The sequence below is a fragment of the Caretta caretta genome, chromosome 2 (assembly GCF_965140235.1).
Source record: "Caretta caretta isolate rCarCar2 chromosome 2, rCarCar1.hap1, whole genome shotgun sequence".
Classification (NCBI taxonomy): domain Eukaryota; kingdom Metazoa; phylum Chordata; order Testudines; family Cheloniidae; genus Caretta; species Caretta caretta.
Genome location: NC_134207.1, coordinates 242,549,098 through 242,567,687, shown reverse-complemented (window position 1 = coordinate 242,567,687; position 18,590 = coordinate 242,549,098). Strand labels below are relative to the sequence as shown.

The following is an 18,590-nucleotide window of genomic DNA, read 5'->3' as shown; positions in this document are numbered from 1 at the left end:
AACTTTGTGCATCTTGTATTATTTTGTTAATCACTGCTATTTTCAGTTTCCAGAAAGCCTGCAGCTGGTGTGGTTATACAATTCGACCTGTCTACTCCCTCTCCAGCAATCAGCCGGATAATGGGGACTGAGTTTACTTTAAAATAAATTTGTCCAGTGGAGTTGCTATTCTTGCTCCTGGAACATAGTGATATTTTTAATAATTTTTCTTCTTTAATTAGATACCTAGCTTCTGATTGTACTTCTCTGTTAATCCGCCAGAAGAGTGTTCATAAGCATTAGCCCTTATTAGGTTCCAATAGTTTGTAGATCAGTTCTCAATGAGTTGATTTTCCCACTGTTTTTTCTTCTTCTGAGAGTAAAGACCTTAAAAAACTTATCTTGAGGTCCAGTTTATAACTGGCTTTAAATTCTTCAAAAATTAACATCTTCCTATTTCCATAGGATTGAAAAATAAATAATAGCCTAGTTTTCTCTGCTGAAAAACTTCTAACGCTGTAGAGATTAAGGAAGTGCATGAAACTCAGTGCATCTAACTTGGAAGAATAGAGAGCTGAATTGTCCATGCTGGGATTTGAAACTTCAGTTCCAGGAAGTTTCGACACTTAAAACTTGAGACTAATGTAAACCTTTTAAAAAATAAAATAGATTTCGGTTAAGGTTAATTGTCTGAAGTCTTTACTTGTGGGAGTTGAAACTGTCTTTACTTGTGGCTCTACCCGTTATTATGAATAGCTCTGCTTTTAACTCTTGATTAGTTTAGATATCTGCTTATGTGCACCCACCAGTTATGGTGGCAAAACACAGTCCATTTGACTAAGACATGGTCATACTTAACCAAATATAGTCTCCAACTGTTGATCAAGTTACTGCAATATTTGTCCACATGGTCATTTACCTGTTGTTCAGTAGTTTCCTTTGAATCTCATCTGTCATGTCCTAGATACTTGGCTGTGGGTGAAGAGCACAAAGCACAAGTTGGGGCCAGGGAAATGGTGTAAAAATAGCCAGATGTTCTCATTCTGAACTACCCTGTCTCAAGCTCACTGTATGCAGGGCCTCATCAGCTGTGAATGACTCTGTAGGGCTGAAACATCGGACCGAAACCTCACAAGACAGAGGTCTCCTAACTTCTGTGCTTTCCCCCACCCCCCAGCTGTCCCATCTATGCTGTCAGCAGGGATGAAGTGGTATGGAACTCTGTTCATCAGCTCTACAGCACCGGAAGATCCTTCTTTTGCACTAACATAATTCTCCCAGGACTAGATACTCTGGGCTCACAGACAGAATCTGCCAGATCCTTAAACACATTAGCACCCAGCTGCCACACCTCAATAACATACTCCTTACAGCTCAGGATCAGGAAAGATGGAAATCTTTTTATAATAAAAATGGAATTGCTGGCAGGAAGGAGGGGTTGTACTTCTGTGTCCCTAATATAGAAAGAGTAGAATGTATAGGGCGAAGGTTTCTAATTTATAGCTTTTTTTTTTTTTTTTTAAACGACTTCCCAGTCAGTAATAATTCCCAGCCTCTGAATTGAGGCCTTCTCTCCCTCAGGGTGGTTCCAGCTTACCAGATAATAGTTTTCTAACTTAACCATAAAGTGATGGCATTGAAAATGTAGTCTAAGTACATAAGCTCCTTAAATGTGACAGAAGCACTGATTCAGTGACACCTTTCCATGATTTTTTTTATATTTGATTTCCCCGCCCTCCCCACCCAGTTCTTTGACTTTTAAAACTTTCTGTAATTCATTATTAGACGTACCGTTTCTAGTGGTTATTTAAAAGGCACCTTAGCTACAGAAGCGAATCAATATTTACAGTGCATTAGTGCCACAGAGAATTTGAAGCCTTGTGATTAGAGTTCATTGCTGTTTTATCCAATCTTCAAAGAAACCACAGACATCAAATGCTATCAGCTGTCATCCTGGAATCAGTGACATTGCATTGGTCCCATGCGCACTTCATCTGGTGGTTTAATTATTGAAGCTCATTTTTTAAATTTTTTTCTTTTAATATTTCAGAGTATATATCCTTTTGAAATCTATAAAATAGGTAAACCAGAAAATTATAACCAACACTACTTTAATAGAAAATCCAGTCAATATATTCTTTTTTTATGACCATCACAATTGGGTAGGAGGAGTTTTTGAAATTGCAATATCAGCAAAGTGTAGATGGAGATGATACTTATAACTTGCAGTAATTATGGGGTGGTGGAGATTAATCTGTTGGAATAGCTGTGGTGAAAAGTTATGCTTTAGCAAGGGGTGTGCGATAGAGCTACACTGGCTTGCCACCTGTGTTCCAAGAATGCAAAAAGTGTAATGTTAAAACTTACATATGTGTAACCTGGAAATACCTGTAATATGTGCTTAAGCAATTATGTTTCATAATTCATTGTTTGGCAGAGTCTGGATATTAACACCTATCACTTTTATGTTTAAACATGGAATCAATCTGGGAAAGACCTCATGCTCGCTGTGTACATGTCAGCGGTAGTTACTTAGCAAGTAATATCTTCTCGTTAGCAAACAAGACTCTTTCCTCTCTCCTCCCCTCTCCCCAGCCCTTTAGGAAAGTGTCTAAGAAATGACTGAAAATGCCTCCTTCAGCAAGCTTGTCACTAAGTGTATTATATACTGTCCTCGTTACATTCATTTTTTTCTGATGCACATTAATATTTGGGATTCCTTGTTTGTGGAAAAGCTACCACTATTTAGCAAGGTGTAAGTGATTGTTTTGCTGCAGAGAGGCAATAAAGTGTTAATTGCCATCTCTTTCAGAAAAGTAGTCTTGAGTAGAATTTCATGTTCTTTCCATGCTTAAATTCAGCTTAATTTACTCTGCTTATAACAGTTCATTGAAAAATCATCATATAAAGTAATTTGTAGGGAGAAAATGAAAAAAGAGGGACGGCATGCCAGCAAGTATCTATTGGATTTCTAATCTCAAATATTTCTTATAGCAAGTGAACAAAGTGGTTACATGGCTGTAAGTTATCGGTGCATGTAGTAGGATTAACCCTGGAGAAATATATTCTGGTGACTGCTGTTTGGAACTGAAATATAGATTGGCATTTTTCTTAAGTGGCACAACTCTTACCACAGAACCACTTGCCTGACCAGGCTAATCTAATAAATGAGAGATGATGTTCAGAGCTAAGACAAGAGCTCAGATACCTTTGTTAATGTGGTCACTTCATTACACTTTGTGGTGGTGGTTCCTGTGACTACAGCTGTGTCATCTTTGTTATACGGATCTCTTGGGATTCCACAGTGTTTCTTTTATTATGCTTACCATCTAGAGGAAATCTGATGCTTAAGTCATTGGTAAGCCGCTGGAAGTAAAGTTTTTAAAGCCATTGCAAGTTGAAAACAAAAACACACTGTATTTGAGATGGTGTGCTGAAGGAGTAGATGCATATTTAATATTCAGAAATCAGTTAAAACAAGTAAGGTAACTTCAGTGTGTATATGCTGTTCTGTACGATTTAATTGATCCTTCTTGAAATAAGCCTCTAATTACTTCACTTCTGTTTTGATTTTATTGAATACTGTACATCATTAGCAGAAAACATTTATATCTGTGCTGAAGTAAAACTATTGTGAAAATCTTGGAGTGTAAGAAAATTGTAAGGTTTTGAAAGAGGAAACAAACCAATCTAATGGTAGTGAAAAAATATTTATTGATTTTTCTTTTTTGCTATGTTCCACAGTAGTGCTCATTACAAAATATGATAATTGCTGTTGGGTACAACTCACAGTGAATGCTTTTTAAAGACAGGAAATCATGTTGCTAAACAAATATTCTTGCACTATAAATTCTGGAGGGCAGGAATTGTCTCTGTCTGTGTAACACTATAACACCACCCAAAACAGAATTTCAGTGCTGATCAGGGCCTCTGTGTGCTAGCGTATAAAATGACATTGCAGAGCCTGGAAAATCCACTTGTTGAATTCCTGCTATTGGATTTTTTTCTGCTGAATGTGTGTGGGACACATGCCGTCAACCTCTGTAGAATCTAATCTTTCCTGTCAAAGGAAAAGCTGGTTATGGTTCTAGCCCTACAGTTCTGAAGATCACTTTCTGAATACGGACCAGATGTAAGTCAGTGTAGTGCTTCAGGCTGCTCCACTGATTCTGCTGCTGTGAGTGCTCAGTGTTCTCATGGTTTTTTTTTTTGCCAGTTATTATTTCTCTTACTCAGAACCCTGCAAACAGAAAGAAACTGACAAAAATCATTAGCGAGACAAGGTGGGTGCAGTAGTATCTATTACTGGACCAACGTCTGTTGGTGAGAGAGACAAGCTTTTGAGCTACATGGAGCTCTTCCTCAGGTCTGGGAACTCTAGAGTGTCACAGCAAAATACAAGGATGAACATTCAAGGTGAAGTGGCCCATTAACACCCCTGTAGTCATAGGACAAAAAGGGGGGTTAATAGGTTATAGATTGTTAGTTGGTGTTATAGATAAGCCATAAATGTAGCGTCTTTGATTTTTAGTGTCTAGCAAAGTTATGAATTTAAGCTCCCAGACTTGTCTTATGAAAGTGTTGTACAGGTTTCTTTTAAGGATGAGGACTGAGAGATCAGATATAGAGTGAGCTTTTGGTGAAAAGTTTCAGAGTAGCAGCCGTGTTAGTCTGTATCTACAAAAAGAAAAGGAGTACTTGTGGCACCTCAGAGACTAACAAATTTATTTGAGCATAAGCTTTCGTGAGCTACAGCTCACTTCATCCAATGAAGCTCACGAAAGCTTATGCTCAAATAAATTTGTTAGTCTCCAAGGTGCCACAAGTACTCCTTTTTTTGGTGAAAAGTGTTTCACCCACAGGGTGTTAATGGTCCACTGCACCTTGAATGATCCCTTAGACTGTGTGCTAACTACTTATGTTAAACTGTTTCAGAGGAACAGCCCTGTTAGTCTGTATTCGCAAAAAGAAAAGGAGTACTTGTGGCACCTTAGAGACGAACCAATTTATTTGAGCATGAGCTTTCGTGAGCTACAGCTCACTTCATCAGATGTATACCGTGGAAACTGCAGCAGACTTTATATACACACAGAGAATATGAAACAATACCTCCTCCCACCCCACTGTCCTGCTGGTAATAGCTTATCTAAAGTGATCAACAGGTGGGCCATTTCCAGCACAAATCCAGGTTTTCTCACCCTCCACCCCCCCACACAAATTCACTCTCCTGCTGGTGCTAGCCCATCCAAAGTGACAACTCTTTACATAATCAAGTAGGGCTATTTCCTGCATAGATCCAAAAGAAAAGGAGTACTTGTGGCACCTTAGAGACTAACCAATTTATTTGAGCATGAGCTTTCGTGAGCTACAGCTCACTTCATCAGATGTATACCGTGGAAACTGCAGCAGACTTTATATACACACAGAGAATATGAAACAATACCTCCTCCCACCCCACTGTCCTGCTGGTAATAGCTTATCTAAAGTGATCTATGCAGGAAATAGCCCTACTTGATTATGTAAAGAGTTGTCACTTTGGATGGGCTAGCACCAGCAGGAGAGTGAATTTGTGTGGGGGGGTGGAGGGTGAGAAAACCTGGATTTGTGCTGGAAATGGCCCACCTGTTGATCACTTTAGATAAGCTATTACCAGCAGGACAGTGGGGTGGGAGGAGGTATTGTTTCATATTCTCTGTGTGTATATAAAGTCTGCTGCAGTTTCCACGGTATACATCTGATGAAGTGAGCTGTAGCTCACGAAAGCTCATGCTCAAATAAATTGGCTCGTCTCTAAGGTGCCACAAGTACTCCTTTTCTTTTTATGTTAAACTGTGTATTCCAGCTTGTATTTCGCTGTGACACTCTGAGACCATGTGAAAAAAACACCCCGACCAACATAAGTTCTGTTGGCATAAGCTCTCGTGTGCACAGTGCTATGTCGGCGGGAGACGCTCTTCTGCCGACGTGGTTACTGCCACTCGTGGAAGGTGGTTTTATAATGTTGACGGGAGAGCTCTCTCCCATCAGCATAACGCAGCTACACGGGCGCTTTTACAGTGGCACAGCTGTATCAATACAGCTGTGCCGCTGTGAGCTTGTAAGTGTAGTTATAGCCTGAGTACCTTTCCCAGACCTGAGGAGGAGCTCTGTGTAGCTCAAAAGCTTGTCTCTTTGAGGGCAGGTCCACAACAACACTACAGATGACAAAAATCATGTCCATCTCACTCCATTGTTAAATGGGAAAGCATTGAATGGCACCAGAGGCAGGCAATGGGGGCTGTTTGGGGAGGAGGGAAAAAAGGAGGGTTGGTAGATAGGGTTACCCGATCATATATCATATGATCATAGAATCATATTGTTTCTTGACTTTAGCAAAGCTTTTGACACGGTCTCCCACAGTATTCTTGTCAGCAAGTTAAGGAAGTATGGGCTGGATGAATGCACTATAAGGTGGGTGGAAAGCTGGCTAGATTGTCGGGCTCAACGGGTAGTGATCAATGGCTCCATGTCTAGTTGGCAGCCGGTATCAAGTGGAGTGCCCCAAGGGTCGGTCCTGGGGCCGGTTTTGTTCAATATCTTCATAAATGATCTGGAGGATGGTGTGGATTGCACTCTCAGCAAATTTGCGGATGATACTAAACTGGGAGGAGTGGTAGATACGCTGGAGGGGAGGGATAGGATACAGAGGGACCTAGACAAATTGGAGGATTGGGCCAAAATAAATCTGATGAGGTTCAATAACGATAAGTGCAGGGTCCTGCACTTAGGATGGAAGAACCCAATGCACCGCTACAGACTAGGGACCGAATGGCTAGGCAGCAGTTCTGCGGAAAAGGACCTAGGGGTGACAGTGGAAGAGAAGCTGGATATGAGTCAGCAGTGTGCCCTTGTTGCCAAGAAGGCCAATGGCATTTTGGGATGTATAAGTAGGGGCATAGCGAGCAGATCGAGGGACGTGATCGTTCCCCTCTATTCGACATTGGTGAGGCCTCATCTGGAGTACTGTGTCCAGTTTTGGGCCCCACACTACAAGAAGGATGTGCATAAATTGGAGAGAGTCCAGCGAAGGGCAACAAAAATGATTAGGGGTCTGGAACACATGACTTATGAGGAGAGGCTGAGGGAGCTGGGATTGTTTAGCCTGCAGAAGAGAAGAATGAGGGGGGATTTGATAGCTGCTTTCAACTACCTGAAAGGGGGTTCCAAAGAGGATGGATCTAGACTATTCTCATTGGTAGCAGATGACAGAACAAGGAGTAATGGGCTCAAGTTGCAGTGGGGGAGGTTTAGATTGGATATTAGGAAAAACTTTTTCACTAAGAAGGTGGTGAAACACTGGAATTTCCTTCCTTAAGTGGTAGAATCTCCTTCCTTAGAGGTTTTTAAGGTCAGGCTTGACAAAGCCCTGTCTGGGATGATTTAACTGGGAATTGGTCCTGCTTCGAGCAGGGGGTTGGACTAGATGACCTTCAGGGGTCCCTTCCAACCCTGATATTCTATGATTCTATGCTGAAGACTCCTTGTAGTATAATAAGTGGACCTGGAAAAAATTAAATCATTTTTCAGGAGGGACCTAGTATGAGAGATCACCAAGGGTTCAGGAATGCAAGCCAACTGCCTAGCATATATAATAAAGATTTCTTTCCTACAGTTCTTCCTACCTGCTGCATTCAATTATTGCTAATGAAATAGTTCCCTCATCCCGCCTGCCAACCGCTGCAGCTGGAAGGCTGGGGAGTAGGGTACGGTAACAGATATATACCTGTTGCAGCAGCCAGGAGATTGGGCACGGGATAGAGTAACGAGGACACTTAACCCAAGAGGCTTTGAAGGGAGAGGAGAAGTGTGTGTGTGTGCGTGCGTGTGCTCCTTTTCAGTGGAGAGAGGGGGGCTGCGGGACTTCAAACGTATTGGGTATTTATTAGCTGGTGACTGATTTGAAAGGTGGCGCTCCCAAGAGTCAGCACCTTGTAGAAACCCCAGCTCCCATCCCTTTTCCTAGCAGATAAGAGGAGGGGACTGGCTTCTCAACAGGGCTTTTCTCTCAGACAAGGCAGCCCTTCCCGCATTTTGTAGTGGCTTCTGGCTAATTGGCTTCATCTCCTGGGTAGTTGGTTTCTATTACATTTTTTAAATAGCTGCAGGTAGTTTCTTTGAGGCCTCAGGTTGGTCAATTGATTAAAAAAAAACCTTCTGAAGTAAAAGGTGCTTAAGATATTGCGATCGTGCTTATAAAACCAAAAAGTAGCTTCAAATATTTCACTCTTTGGACCCACTCTGTCCTTGTCTTCTCTTCAGAGACTGCTAAGCAGGGAGTAATTGGTCGTGGTTTTCAAGAAATAGACCCATGTCCACTAGGCAGTTGCCTGAGGTCAGAAACTAGCCAGTCTGTGCAAACTTCTTTTGGTCACAACCAGTTATCTGAGTTTTAAAATATATTTTTTTGTATGTGGAAGAATATTCAGTTTACTTGTTGTTTATGTAGTTTATTTTATTCCTTCAGATATGCCTCTTCATGTACGGCGTAGCAGTGACCCCGCATTGATTGGCCTTTCGACCTCTGTAAGCGATACTAATTTTTCTTCAGAAGAACCTTCCCGAAAAAACCCCACAAGATGGTCCACAACAGCAGGCTTCCTTAAGCAGAACACCCCTGGGATGCCCAGTAGTCATGACAGAAAGGTACGTTTTTGTTTATCTGTGTGTAAGGTTGTGTCTGATATATGAGCAGTATGTCTTCGTTCCAGGGACACAATTTTATTACTTTCCCTTAGTTTCAACCTTTATATCCTCTTCATCCAGTGGACGTGAAATGCCACCAGAATAACCCTTTTCATGGTAGGATGTGCTGTGTTCTTAAGGATATTGTCACTTATATTCACTAATGGCTTGATGTTTGCTATAATTTTCTTTGGAGCTTTGAGTGCTCAGCGCTTCTGTAAAGCAGGGCCTAAATGCTATCAAGCAGTTTTCCTTGATTCTGAATGAGCCACCTCTGCAATGTGCCTGATTTTCACCAATCTCCTCTTATATCCTGATGTTGCCCTCCGGAATCTCTGTAGGATAACACAGAGCACGATAGGCATGCCAACCAGCTGTTTCATTTTATCTTTCTATTGTAGCAAATAAACAGTTCGAGTGTTCAATTTCAGAATGACTACTGGAGTAATACAAAGAAGAAATTGCAACTGTTGTATTCACTGGATAACTTAATTAAAGTGGAAACAGTCAGGTTCACAGTATTTTTTTTTCTCCTTCATTTAGAATTCACTGTCTCTACGTGAGCTATACTGGTAACTAAAGAAACCACAATGAATCTTGTTTCTGCACGCAAGTTATTTTTTTTAAACCAAAAAGATTAGTTATTTTTTGTTTTGTACAGTCTGTTATCTTTTCTCTCCCCTAACTGTGACAGTGAAGAAGATGTTCATGTTGTCTAACTTTAAATTTCTAATAGAAATTAATTACCCAGATAAGAAGTTACATTTTTGGTTACTATTGTGACTATACTGCACAAATTGAAAAGGATAGAACATCTGAAATCTGATATTTTAAATGTTTTTTCTTTCTCAAATAGGTGGTTTGGTTAATCACAGCACTAGATTTCAAATGCTACATTACTAGATTAAATCTTATATAAAACAGCAGAAATGCAGCAGAGTCGGGGCTATGTCCTCTGACAAAGACATATGTTTTTTGCAAAAGTACTCTCCTTTCTCTTGTGGTATTCTTCCATCTATTTAAAAATAAAAATCCTGTCTATAAAAAGGATCTACAGTGAAGTATCATGCAGTGAGTATAAATGTCTAGAGCCAAATTTTTAAAGGCGCCTCAGTCTGGTTCTGCAATTGACTGTGTGTGCAAATTATAGCATGTAGATGTCTACTTGATCTGCAAGTCAAATCTGATAGTTAAATGTCTAATTTTTGTCACTTGCACCTGTGCTTGATTGTGAACACAACATTAGAAACCATTTTGAAAAATTTGGTTTTTGATGTTTTAATAAAAAGAACAAAATGGGTTAGAGAATTATCTGTGCAAAATGCTAACATTTTCCATTGATTTATCTGAAATGATAATGAGATTATACTTCATTACTCAAGAAACATGGATATTGAAAAGAGGGCCATATATAGCATGAAGAGGAGCCTCCCTGAGTGTCTCAAGCTAGCATTTGGAGGGATTTAAAGAGCAACCAAGCTTCCACTTCAGGCTCCGTGCATCATTAGCTGTTCAGCATGTACTTACTCTTGATTTTCATGAAAATATTTGAAGTGCACTGAAGCGTAGCGTCACTGGAAATAAACATGGTGACCAAGGTGGAAAGGAATTCAGTTGATCTAATGTAGTGATGGGAAGCTGGACACACAAGAGCATTAAATCAAGAAGATGGGAGAGAATTAGTGTAGGTTAGTACAGCAGATATTGATAATGTATCTTTTAAAATGCTTTTTCTTACATAGCATCTGCATTAATCTTCCGAGTGAAGCAGATCACTCGGAGTATTAGTTTCTGGCAGTAAGATGTTGCAAACAATTGAAAGTAAACAATACAGTCAGCTGCTCATGTAAACATTTTGTGCATTAACCTCATTCTGAGTGCAATTACATTAAAGCTGTTCTGTTCATTCCCTCTGGGGCACCTGGCATTAGCCACTGTCAGAACACAGGATACTGGGCTAGATGGACCTGGGCTAGATGGATCTTTGGTCTGACCCAGTATGGCTGTTCTTATGTAAATAGATTTTTATTTTAGTGTATTCATAAATATCTCTTATTGCCAGTCCAAAAATGTTAGTCCACGTTTTGCAGAGAATCCCAGTTATGGCTCTTAAGAATTTCTGATAAGTATTTTTCTGAATCTCCTGTCCATTACCAATTTTATAAAATTGTCGCTACAAACGTTTATTTCATTTGTGTCAATATAAAATGTACAAAAGTATCAGTTTTGACGTCCTTGTCATCAGATAGCTCTGGAAGACTGATACTGAGCTCTTGCAACATGTAAAACTTCTTGCCTAAGAGATTTTCATACATACTTAGTCTGGCCAACAGGAACCTGCCACTTTTTAATATTAAGGTTTCTTCTCTATCCATTCAGATAATGACTGGAGATGGAACTGTCTTGTTCCAAACTGTTTCATTGCATATGTACGGCAAGTACAATTCAAGAAAAGTAGTCAGAACGCTCTTAGTTTTCTGCTTTGTGTATGGGATTAGAGGTAACACCCATCTATCCTGTATGGGCAGCTGGCACTGGATGGTGTTTTCATTGCAGTTCCACCTTCTGGCTGTCTTACAACTGCTGTGACATACTTTCTTACTATTCCTGTGCTGCAGCTTGCTGCTCTGCTCCCTACAGTGTCTGTGCTTCTGCTGTAGAGTTGCGAGGAAAGCAAGGAGAAGATGACAGCTCCCATCCACTGATCCTAAACAGTGGTGTTAGCTACTTCGGTTATACTTCTAAGTATATGAGTGGGTAAGAGGTGAAATGTCTGATAGGCGGAGACTCCATAGAGTTGGGAGGAAAGACTACTTCCAGGGCAGCAGGGAACATCATATGTCAGGTGGAAAGGTTTATTTCTCATGGGCATAGGGAGGACTCCAGGGTAGGGTTTGCATCCTCCTGGATAGGCAGGATTTGGAACACCAAGACAGCAGTAAGGCTCCCAAGGTGAATGGAAGAGGGGAGAAGGCAGTGGGGTTGCTACTGTCCCAACAAGACTACAGGGAGTCAGGATGTGGGAAGACAGCCTTCAGGCAGTAGGAAGTAAAGGGTGGTAGGTTTCTTGGGAAGAGGGAAAGGGGAAAAGAATGAGATGTTCCACAAGGACTGTGGGGAAAAAGCAGGTTTACAGCTGCTTTTAGGCACCCCCAAAGGCCTGGCTTGGAGGTAGCAGGTAGCCAGGCTCTTTCTTGTACCCGGGAAACAATTATAGGCAGTGAGTCATGGGGGGTGGGGGTGGGGTGGGGTGGGGTGGTGTGGTATCCAGGTCCCTGACAGGAGACCTTTATAGGTTTGAATGAGCTTTGAACTTTAGGATGCTTTGGAAGCAAACCTAGACTGAACCTTTTGGATTCTTCCCTCTCTGTATTCTGTGTGCTATAGCGATGTTCCATTGCCATGAAGAAACATCACCATGTAATATTGCGATGTCACAATAAACTGTAGTGGGGTGGAAAAGGAGAGTTTTGGTGGATTTCTGTTCTTTGTCTTGGCAATAGGGGAAAGCCACCTGAAATCTAGATTAGTTTTAAAGTGTTCCCAGTTGAGAGGCTCTTTAGATACACTGCCTGGTGAACCCCAGGGTTTCTATTTATTTGAAGATTTATTTCTGGAGATAGATTGTAATGCTGGCAACTACACTCAGATGAGTAATCCCCACCTCCGTGAGTAATCTTATTGAAGTAATTAGAGCGACTCTTCTGAATAAGTGTTTACAGGATAGGGTCCATATTTGTCAATACCTGCACACACTAACTTTCTCTGTATCCTTTTCACCAACTTATTTTGATTAATTTTGGAATATTTTTTCTTATATTTGGTACATCTACATTCCCAGTAATTAAAGGCTCAAGTTAGTTCTTTAGGTCTTACTCCCTCAAGTTATTAAATTAAAAGAAAGTTGTTAATAAAAATACTTCCCAGATTTTCCCATGTCATTGGTTTGAAAACTGTAATTTTGACTTGTTTCTTTAGTCCTCCTGACAAAAATAAAATAATAATCTTATGCGCATTTGCTGCCACAGTAAAATACCGTATGAAAGTTTGATTTGTGAATAATTGTTACACATTGAATCACAAACTTAAAAAATAATAAACCACTATCCTAGCCCCATGGCACAAGCCACGAGTTGTGTAGCTTTAGTAATATGTGAGCTGAGATCATGCAAAACACTATCAAGAGGTTTTTTTCCCCCCCTCAGATGCTGTATCTTGGCTGCCTGTGCCAAACACATTACCATACTATATGAACACTGAGTGTAGTATCTTATGTCTAATGCTGATTACAAGGTAATTCAGCCCTTTTCTTCTTAGTGTGCTCAGCAGGTACATTTTTGTTTGCGCCTCTATGACAGTGAGGAATGGGGTGGCATTACTAAATATCAAACCTGCTTTGATTCTTTGTCACTTAAATGCTCAAGGTTTGTCTGGTAACCTCATCTGCTTCACACAAAAGTATGGCATGGACATTTGGTTTCTAAAGACATTACCCTAATGTGATTTTTCTGGAGTAGAATTATATATCGTTGCATTAAGGATCAACGCTGCTGCCATAACCCGAAAAAGTGAAAATGTATGCTTAGAAGAAATAGAGATCAAGAGGGAGCAGTGAAAGGGAAAAATGAAAATGCATTGACTTGCTTGCGTTTTCTCTTTCTCACATTCGTCTACCCAAAGCAAAGCAAACTGCATGTAGCATGCTCTGCAGGGGTGGATCAGTAACAGCAAACACACAGCTGAGTTTACTTGGTGTGCAAGTTTTTTTCTATCTGTATTTGCCATTTAGTCAGCAGCCAGTTTTTTTTAGTGTGGTCACCTTCATGGGCCTCACCGAAGGAAAGAATGGCCTATCTATATGAATAAATTAAGCAATCTTTGCTGTCTTTTTGGTTAGGAATCTCATTTGTAAACTGGGAAGGGAGGTAGTTAATGTGGGAAGCAGTTTGGGTACGGGAGGGGTTCGAGCTCTGGCTGGGGGTGTGGGTTCTGGGCTGGGGCTGGGGATGAGGGGTTTGGGGTATGGGAGGGGGCTCTGAGTTGTCAGGGGGTTGGGGTGCAGGGGGGTTAGGACTCAGTCTGGGAGTGCAGGCTCTGGGGTGGGGCTGGGGATGAGGGGTTTGGGGTGCAGGAGGGGATTCTGGGTTGTGGGGGGCTTAGGGCTGGGCAGGGGTTGGAGCGTGGGCTTACCTTCGGTGGCTCCCAGTCAATGGTGTAGCGGGGGGCTAAGGCCGACTTCCTGTCTTTCTGGGCGCCACAGACTGTGCTGCGCCCTGGAAGCAGCAAGCAGGTCCGTCTCCTAGGCGAAGGTGCGTCAGGTGACTTTGTGTGCTGCTCTCACCCGCAGGCCCTTGCAGTTCCCATTGGCTGCGGTTCATGGCCAGTGGGAGTGCAGAGTCTGTTTTCAGGGTGGGGGCAGCATGCGGAGCCCTGTGGCCTCCTCCCCCCATCTAGAAGCCGGACCTGCTGGCTGCTTCCAGGTCGCAGCATGGTGCCAGAACAGGTAGGGACTAGCCTTCCTTAGCTCTGCAGCACTGCTGGGTGGACTTTTAGTGGCCCGGTTGGTGGTGTTGACCGGAGCCATCAGGGTCTCTTTTTGACCGGGTGTTCCAGTCAAAAACTGAACACCTGGTCACCCTACCCTATGGGTGCTCCACTGTAGGTGTGTCTGTGTCCCTGCGCTCCTGATTGGAGAATTTTAGTAGCAGTCTGTTCCGCCCACACATGCATTGTTCCTTGCTTGCCAGGAGGCTAGCCAGCTGGTGCGGCCAATCCCTCCTCAGTTCCTCTGAGCCGCTCCTGCTTAGCGATGGAGCTAGAGCTGTCTGTTCACGGATTGTTAACTCCCTTTAGATTTGTCAATTTTAGCTTCTCTTGAAGCATTTTTCTTTGTTACCTTGTTTGTTTTTTGATGGCTATGCCAAAAAAATAAATAATAGGGTTTGCTTTTTGCCAAACTTTTGCTTTTTTTTTTTGCTTTTTGCCCGATGCAGGGGGACCCCCCAGGGCAGGGATATGCCCAGCTTCCCAGGCTTCATAAAGTTCCTCAGTTGCAGGGAATCTGTCCCAGTGACTGATGGACACTCACAGTGCATTCGCTGCCAGGGAGAAAAGTACAATCCACAAAAGTGTGGTTGGTGCCAGCAACTGAAACCCAGGTCCAGGTAAGACACAGCGTTAAAACTCAAACTCCTGCTCATGGAGTCAGCCTCCAACCCCAGGAGTCCTGGCAGGAACTCTCCCTGCAACCTTCTGCTTCAAAGGAAGGTGAGCCCAGGGTGACGAGCCACTCACACAAGATCTCTAAGAAATGGTCTGTGAGCCCCCATAGCATGTCCTGATGGAGCTGAAAACTTTCTCTGGCTCTGTCAGTATCATTAGTACTGTTGGCACCATAGCTGCCTAAAACTGGGACCCAGAGCATGAATGGTACTGAACCGACAGAGCATGTTGGCCTTCCCAAACACCTGTTAGGCGTGGGCAAAGTAGTACCAGTACCAAGGGGGCATGAAAGGCATAGAAGATCAACCCAGGGGAAGGCTCTGTCAGTACGGACATTGGCATCTGCACTGACCCTGGTGTACGTGACACTGACATACCGTATGGCCAAGTCCGCATCTCTGACTCCATTGTGCATTCCTCTTGGCACCAATAACCATTGCCAGAACCAACACCATCTGCACCATTGGATTGAAGGTGCATGATGGATCTTTTGGTATCCAATACACCGGATTCACCCCCTCCTCAGTTCCCTGGTGTTGAGGTTCCCTGGTACAGAGTTCAGTATTTACTGGGTTCCCTGGTACTGAGTTCAGCCAGAGCACTGGACTCGCCAGTGTCTCCAGCTGTGCACTGCCTTTTTCATTGTACTACAAGAAACTTTATTGAACAACTTCCTGATTCTCATAAGGAGCAATCCAAGGCCATAGTCATTGGTGGCTAAAACATTGCTCCAGTCTGCAGTAGATGCTGCTGAGATGATGGCATGCTCGATTTCAACGGCCATTGTTATTAGATGGGCTTTTTGGCTGCATTTGTCTGGCTTCTGTAAAGAAGTTCAAAGCATGGTGAAGGACCTTCCTTTTGAAGGGACAAAGTTATTTGCTGAGAAGACAGACACATCTCTTCACATGTTGAAGGATTCTCAGGCCACTCTTCAATCCCTAGGGATCTATAAACCAGCCTACAGAAGAAAGTTCAAGCCCCGATCATTGCAATATACACACAGAAACAGGATAGATGAATTATTATTGATGCCCACCAATTGGGGTCAAGCAATCCTTGAGCTAGTGGAAAGAGTCAGTAAATGCATGTGTGGGAGTCCCATTTGTTCAGCTTCCCCCAGTGTTGCTCCTGATTACCGATGCATCCCTCATAGAATGGGGTGCACATCTCAGTGGTCTCACGGTGCAGGGCCAATGGTTGTCATCTGAGATACACCTCCACATCAACCCGGTCAAACTCAGAGCAGTCAGAAACGCTTGTGTTCACTTCCCCCCCCACTGATCAGATCCACACACAGTGGTCATGAGAGACAATGTGGCCTGCATGTATTATGTAAACCATCAGGGAGGTGCCAGATCCCGCTCCTTGTGCATGGAAGCATTGAAGTTATTGAACCTAGTGCATTTCCCACAAGGCTTTAATATCTGCAGCCTGTCTGCCAGGAATACACAACATGACAGCAGATTATCTCAGTCACATGTTCTCATTCAGCCCCGAATGGGAAGTAGGTTTGATGGTCCTAAACAATGTATTCCAGTAATGGGGGAGACAGACAGACAGATCTGTTTGCTACTTACCAGAACAAGAAATGGCCTGTGTACTGCGTTAGAGCTGGCATCTGCCAACCCTCCCTGGGGTATGCTTTCTTACTCTCAAGGGACAAGGGTTTTCTATGCCTTTCATAGAATCATAGAATATCAGGTTTGGAAGGGACCTCAGGAGGTCATCTAGTCCAACCCCCTGCTCAAAGCAGGACCAATCCCCAATTAAATCATCCCAGCCAGGGCTTTGTCAAGCCTGACCTTAAAAACTTCTAAGGAAGGAAATTCTACCACCTCCCTAGGTAACGCATTCCAGTGTTTCACCACCCTCCTAGTGAAAAAGTTTTTCCTAATATCCAACCTAACCCCCCCCCCACTGCAACTTGAGACCATTACTCCTTGTCCTGTCCTCTTCTACCAATGAGAATAGTCTAGATCCATCCTCTTTGGAACCCCCTTTCAGGTAGTTGAAAGCAGCTATCAAATCCCCCCTCATTCTTCTCTTCTGCAGGCTAAACAATCCCAGCTCCCTCAGCCTCTCCTCATAAGTCATGTGTTCCAGACCCCTAATCATTTTTGTTGCCCTTCGCTGGACTCTCTCCAATTTATGCACATCCTTCTTGTAGTGTGGGGCCCAAAACTGGACACAGTACTCCAGATGAGGCCTCACCAATGTCGAATAGAGGGGAACGATCACGTCCCTCGATCTGCTCGCTATGCCCCTACTTATACGTCCCAAAATGCCATTGGCCTTCTTGGCAACAAGGGCACACTGCTGACTCATATCCAGCTTCTCTTCCACTGTCACCCCTAGGTCCTTTTCCGCAGAACTGCTGCCTAGCCATTCGGTCCCTAGTCTGTAGCGGTGCATTGGGTTCTTCCATCCTAAGTGCAGGACCCTGCACTTATCGTTATTGAACCTCATCAGATTTATTTTGGCCCAATCCTCCAATTTGTCTAGGTCCCTCTGTATCCTATCCCTGCCCCAGCATATCTACCACTCCTCCCAGTTTAGTATCATCTGCAAATTTGCTGAGAGTGCAATCCACACCATCCTCCAGATCATTTATGAAGATATTGAACAAAACCGGCCCCAGGACCGACCCCTGGGGCACTCCACTTGACACCGGCTGCCAACTAGACATGGAGCCATTGATCACTACCCGTTGAGCCCGACAATCTAGCCAACTTTCTACCCACCTTATAGTGCATTCATCCAGCCCATACTTCCTTAACTTGCTGACAAGAATACTGTGGGAGACCGTGTCAAAAGCTTTGCTAAAGTCAAGATACAATACATCCACTGCTTTCCCTTCATCCACAGAACCAGTAATCTCATCATAGAAGGCAATTAGATTAGTCAGGCATGACCTTCCCTTGGTGAATCCATGCTGACTGTTCCTGATCACTTTCTTCTCATGTAAGTGCTTCAGGATTGATTCTTTGAGGACCTGCTCCATGATTTTTCCGGGGACTGCGGTGAGGCTGACTGGCCTGTAGTTCCCAGGATCCTCCTTCTTCCCTTTTTTAAAGATTGGCACTACATTAGCCTTTTTCCAGTCATCCGGGACTTCCCCCGTTCGCCACGAGTTTTCAAAGATAATGGCCAATGGCTCTGCAATCACAGCCGCCAATTCCTTCAGCACTCTGGGATGCAACTCATCCGGCCCCATGGACTTGTGCACATCCAGCTTTTCTAAATAGTCCCTAACCACCTCTTTCTCCACAGAGGGCTGGCCATCTACTCCCCATGCTGTGATGCCTAGCGCAGCAGTCTGGGAGCTGACCTTGTTAGTGAAGACAGAGGCAAAAAAAGCATTGAGTACATTAGCTTTTTCCACATCCTCTGTCACTAGGTTGCCTCCCTCATTCAGTAAGGGGCCCATACTTTCCTTGGCTTTCTTCTTGTTGCCAACATACCTGAAGAAACCCTTCTTGTTACTCTTGACGTCTCTTGCTAGCAGCAGCTCCAGGTGCGATTTGGCCCTCCTGATTTCATTCCTACATGCCCGAGCAATATTTTTATACTCTTCCCTGGTCATATGTCCAACCTTCCACTTCTTGTAAGCTTCTTTTTTATGTTTAAGATCTGCTAGGCTTTCACCGTTAAGCCAAGCTGGTCGC

At 43.1% G+C, this 18,590-nt stretch overlaps 1 protein-coding gene across 10 annotated transcripts in view; it reads left to right on the top strand.

Moving 5' to 3' along the window:
* PARD3 (par-3 family cell polarity regulator) overlaps window positions 1–18,590 on the top strand; it is a 666,051-nt gene that overhangs the window by 278,475 nt on the left and 368,986 nt on the right. For all 10 annotated transcript variants that reach the window (XM_048837722.2, XM_048837719.2, XM_048837721.2 and 7 more), the window contains exon 4: window positions 8,483–8,661. In XM_048837722.2, coding sequence (XP_048693679.1) covers window positions 8,483–8,661 — 179 coding nt within the window. The remainder of the gene's footprint in view (window positions 1–8,482; window positions 8,662–18,590) is intronic.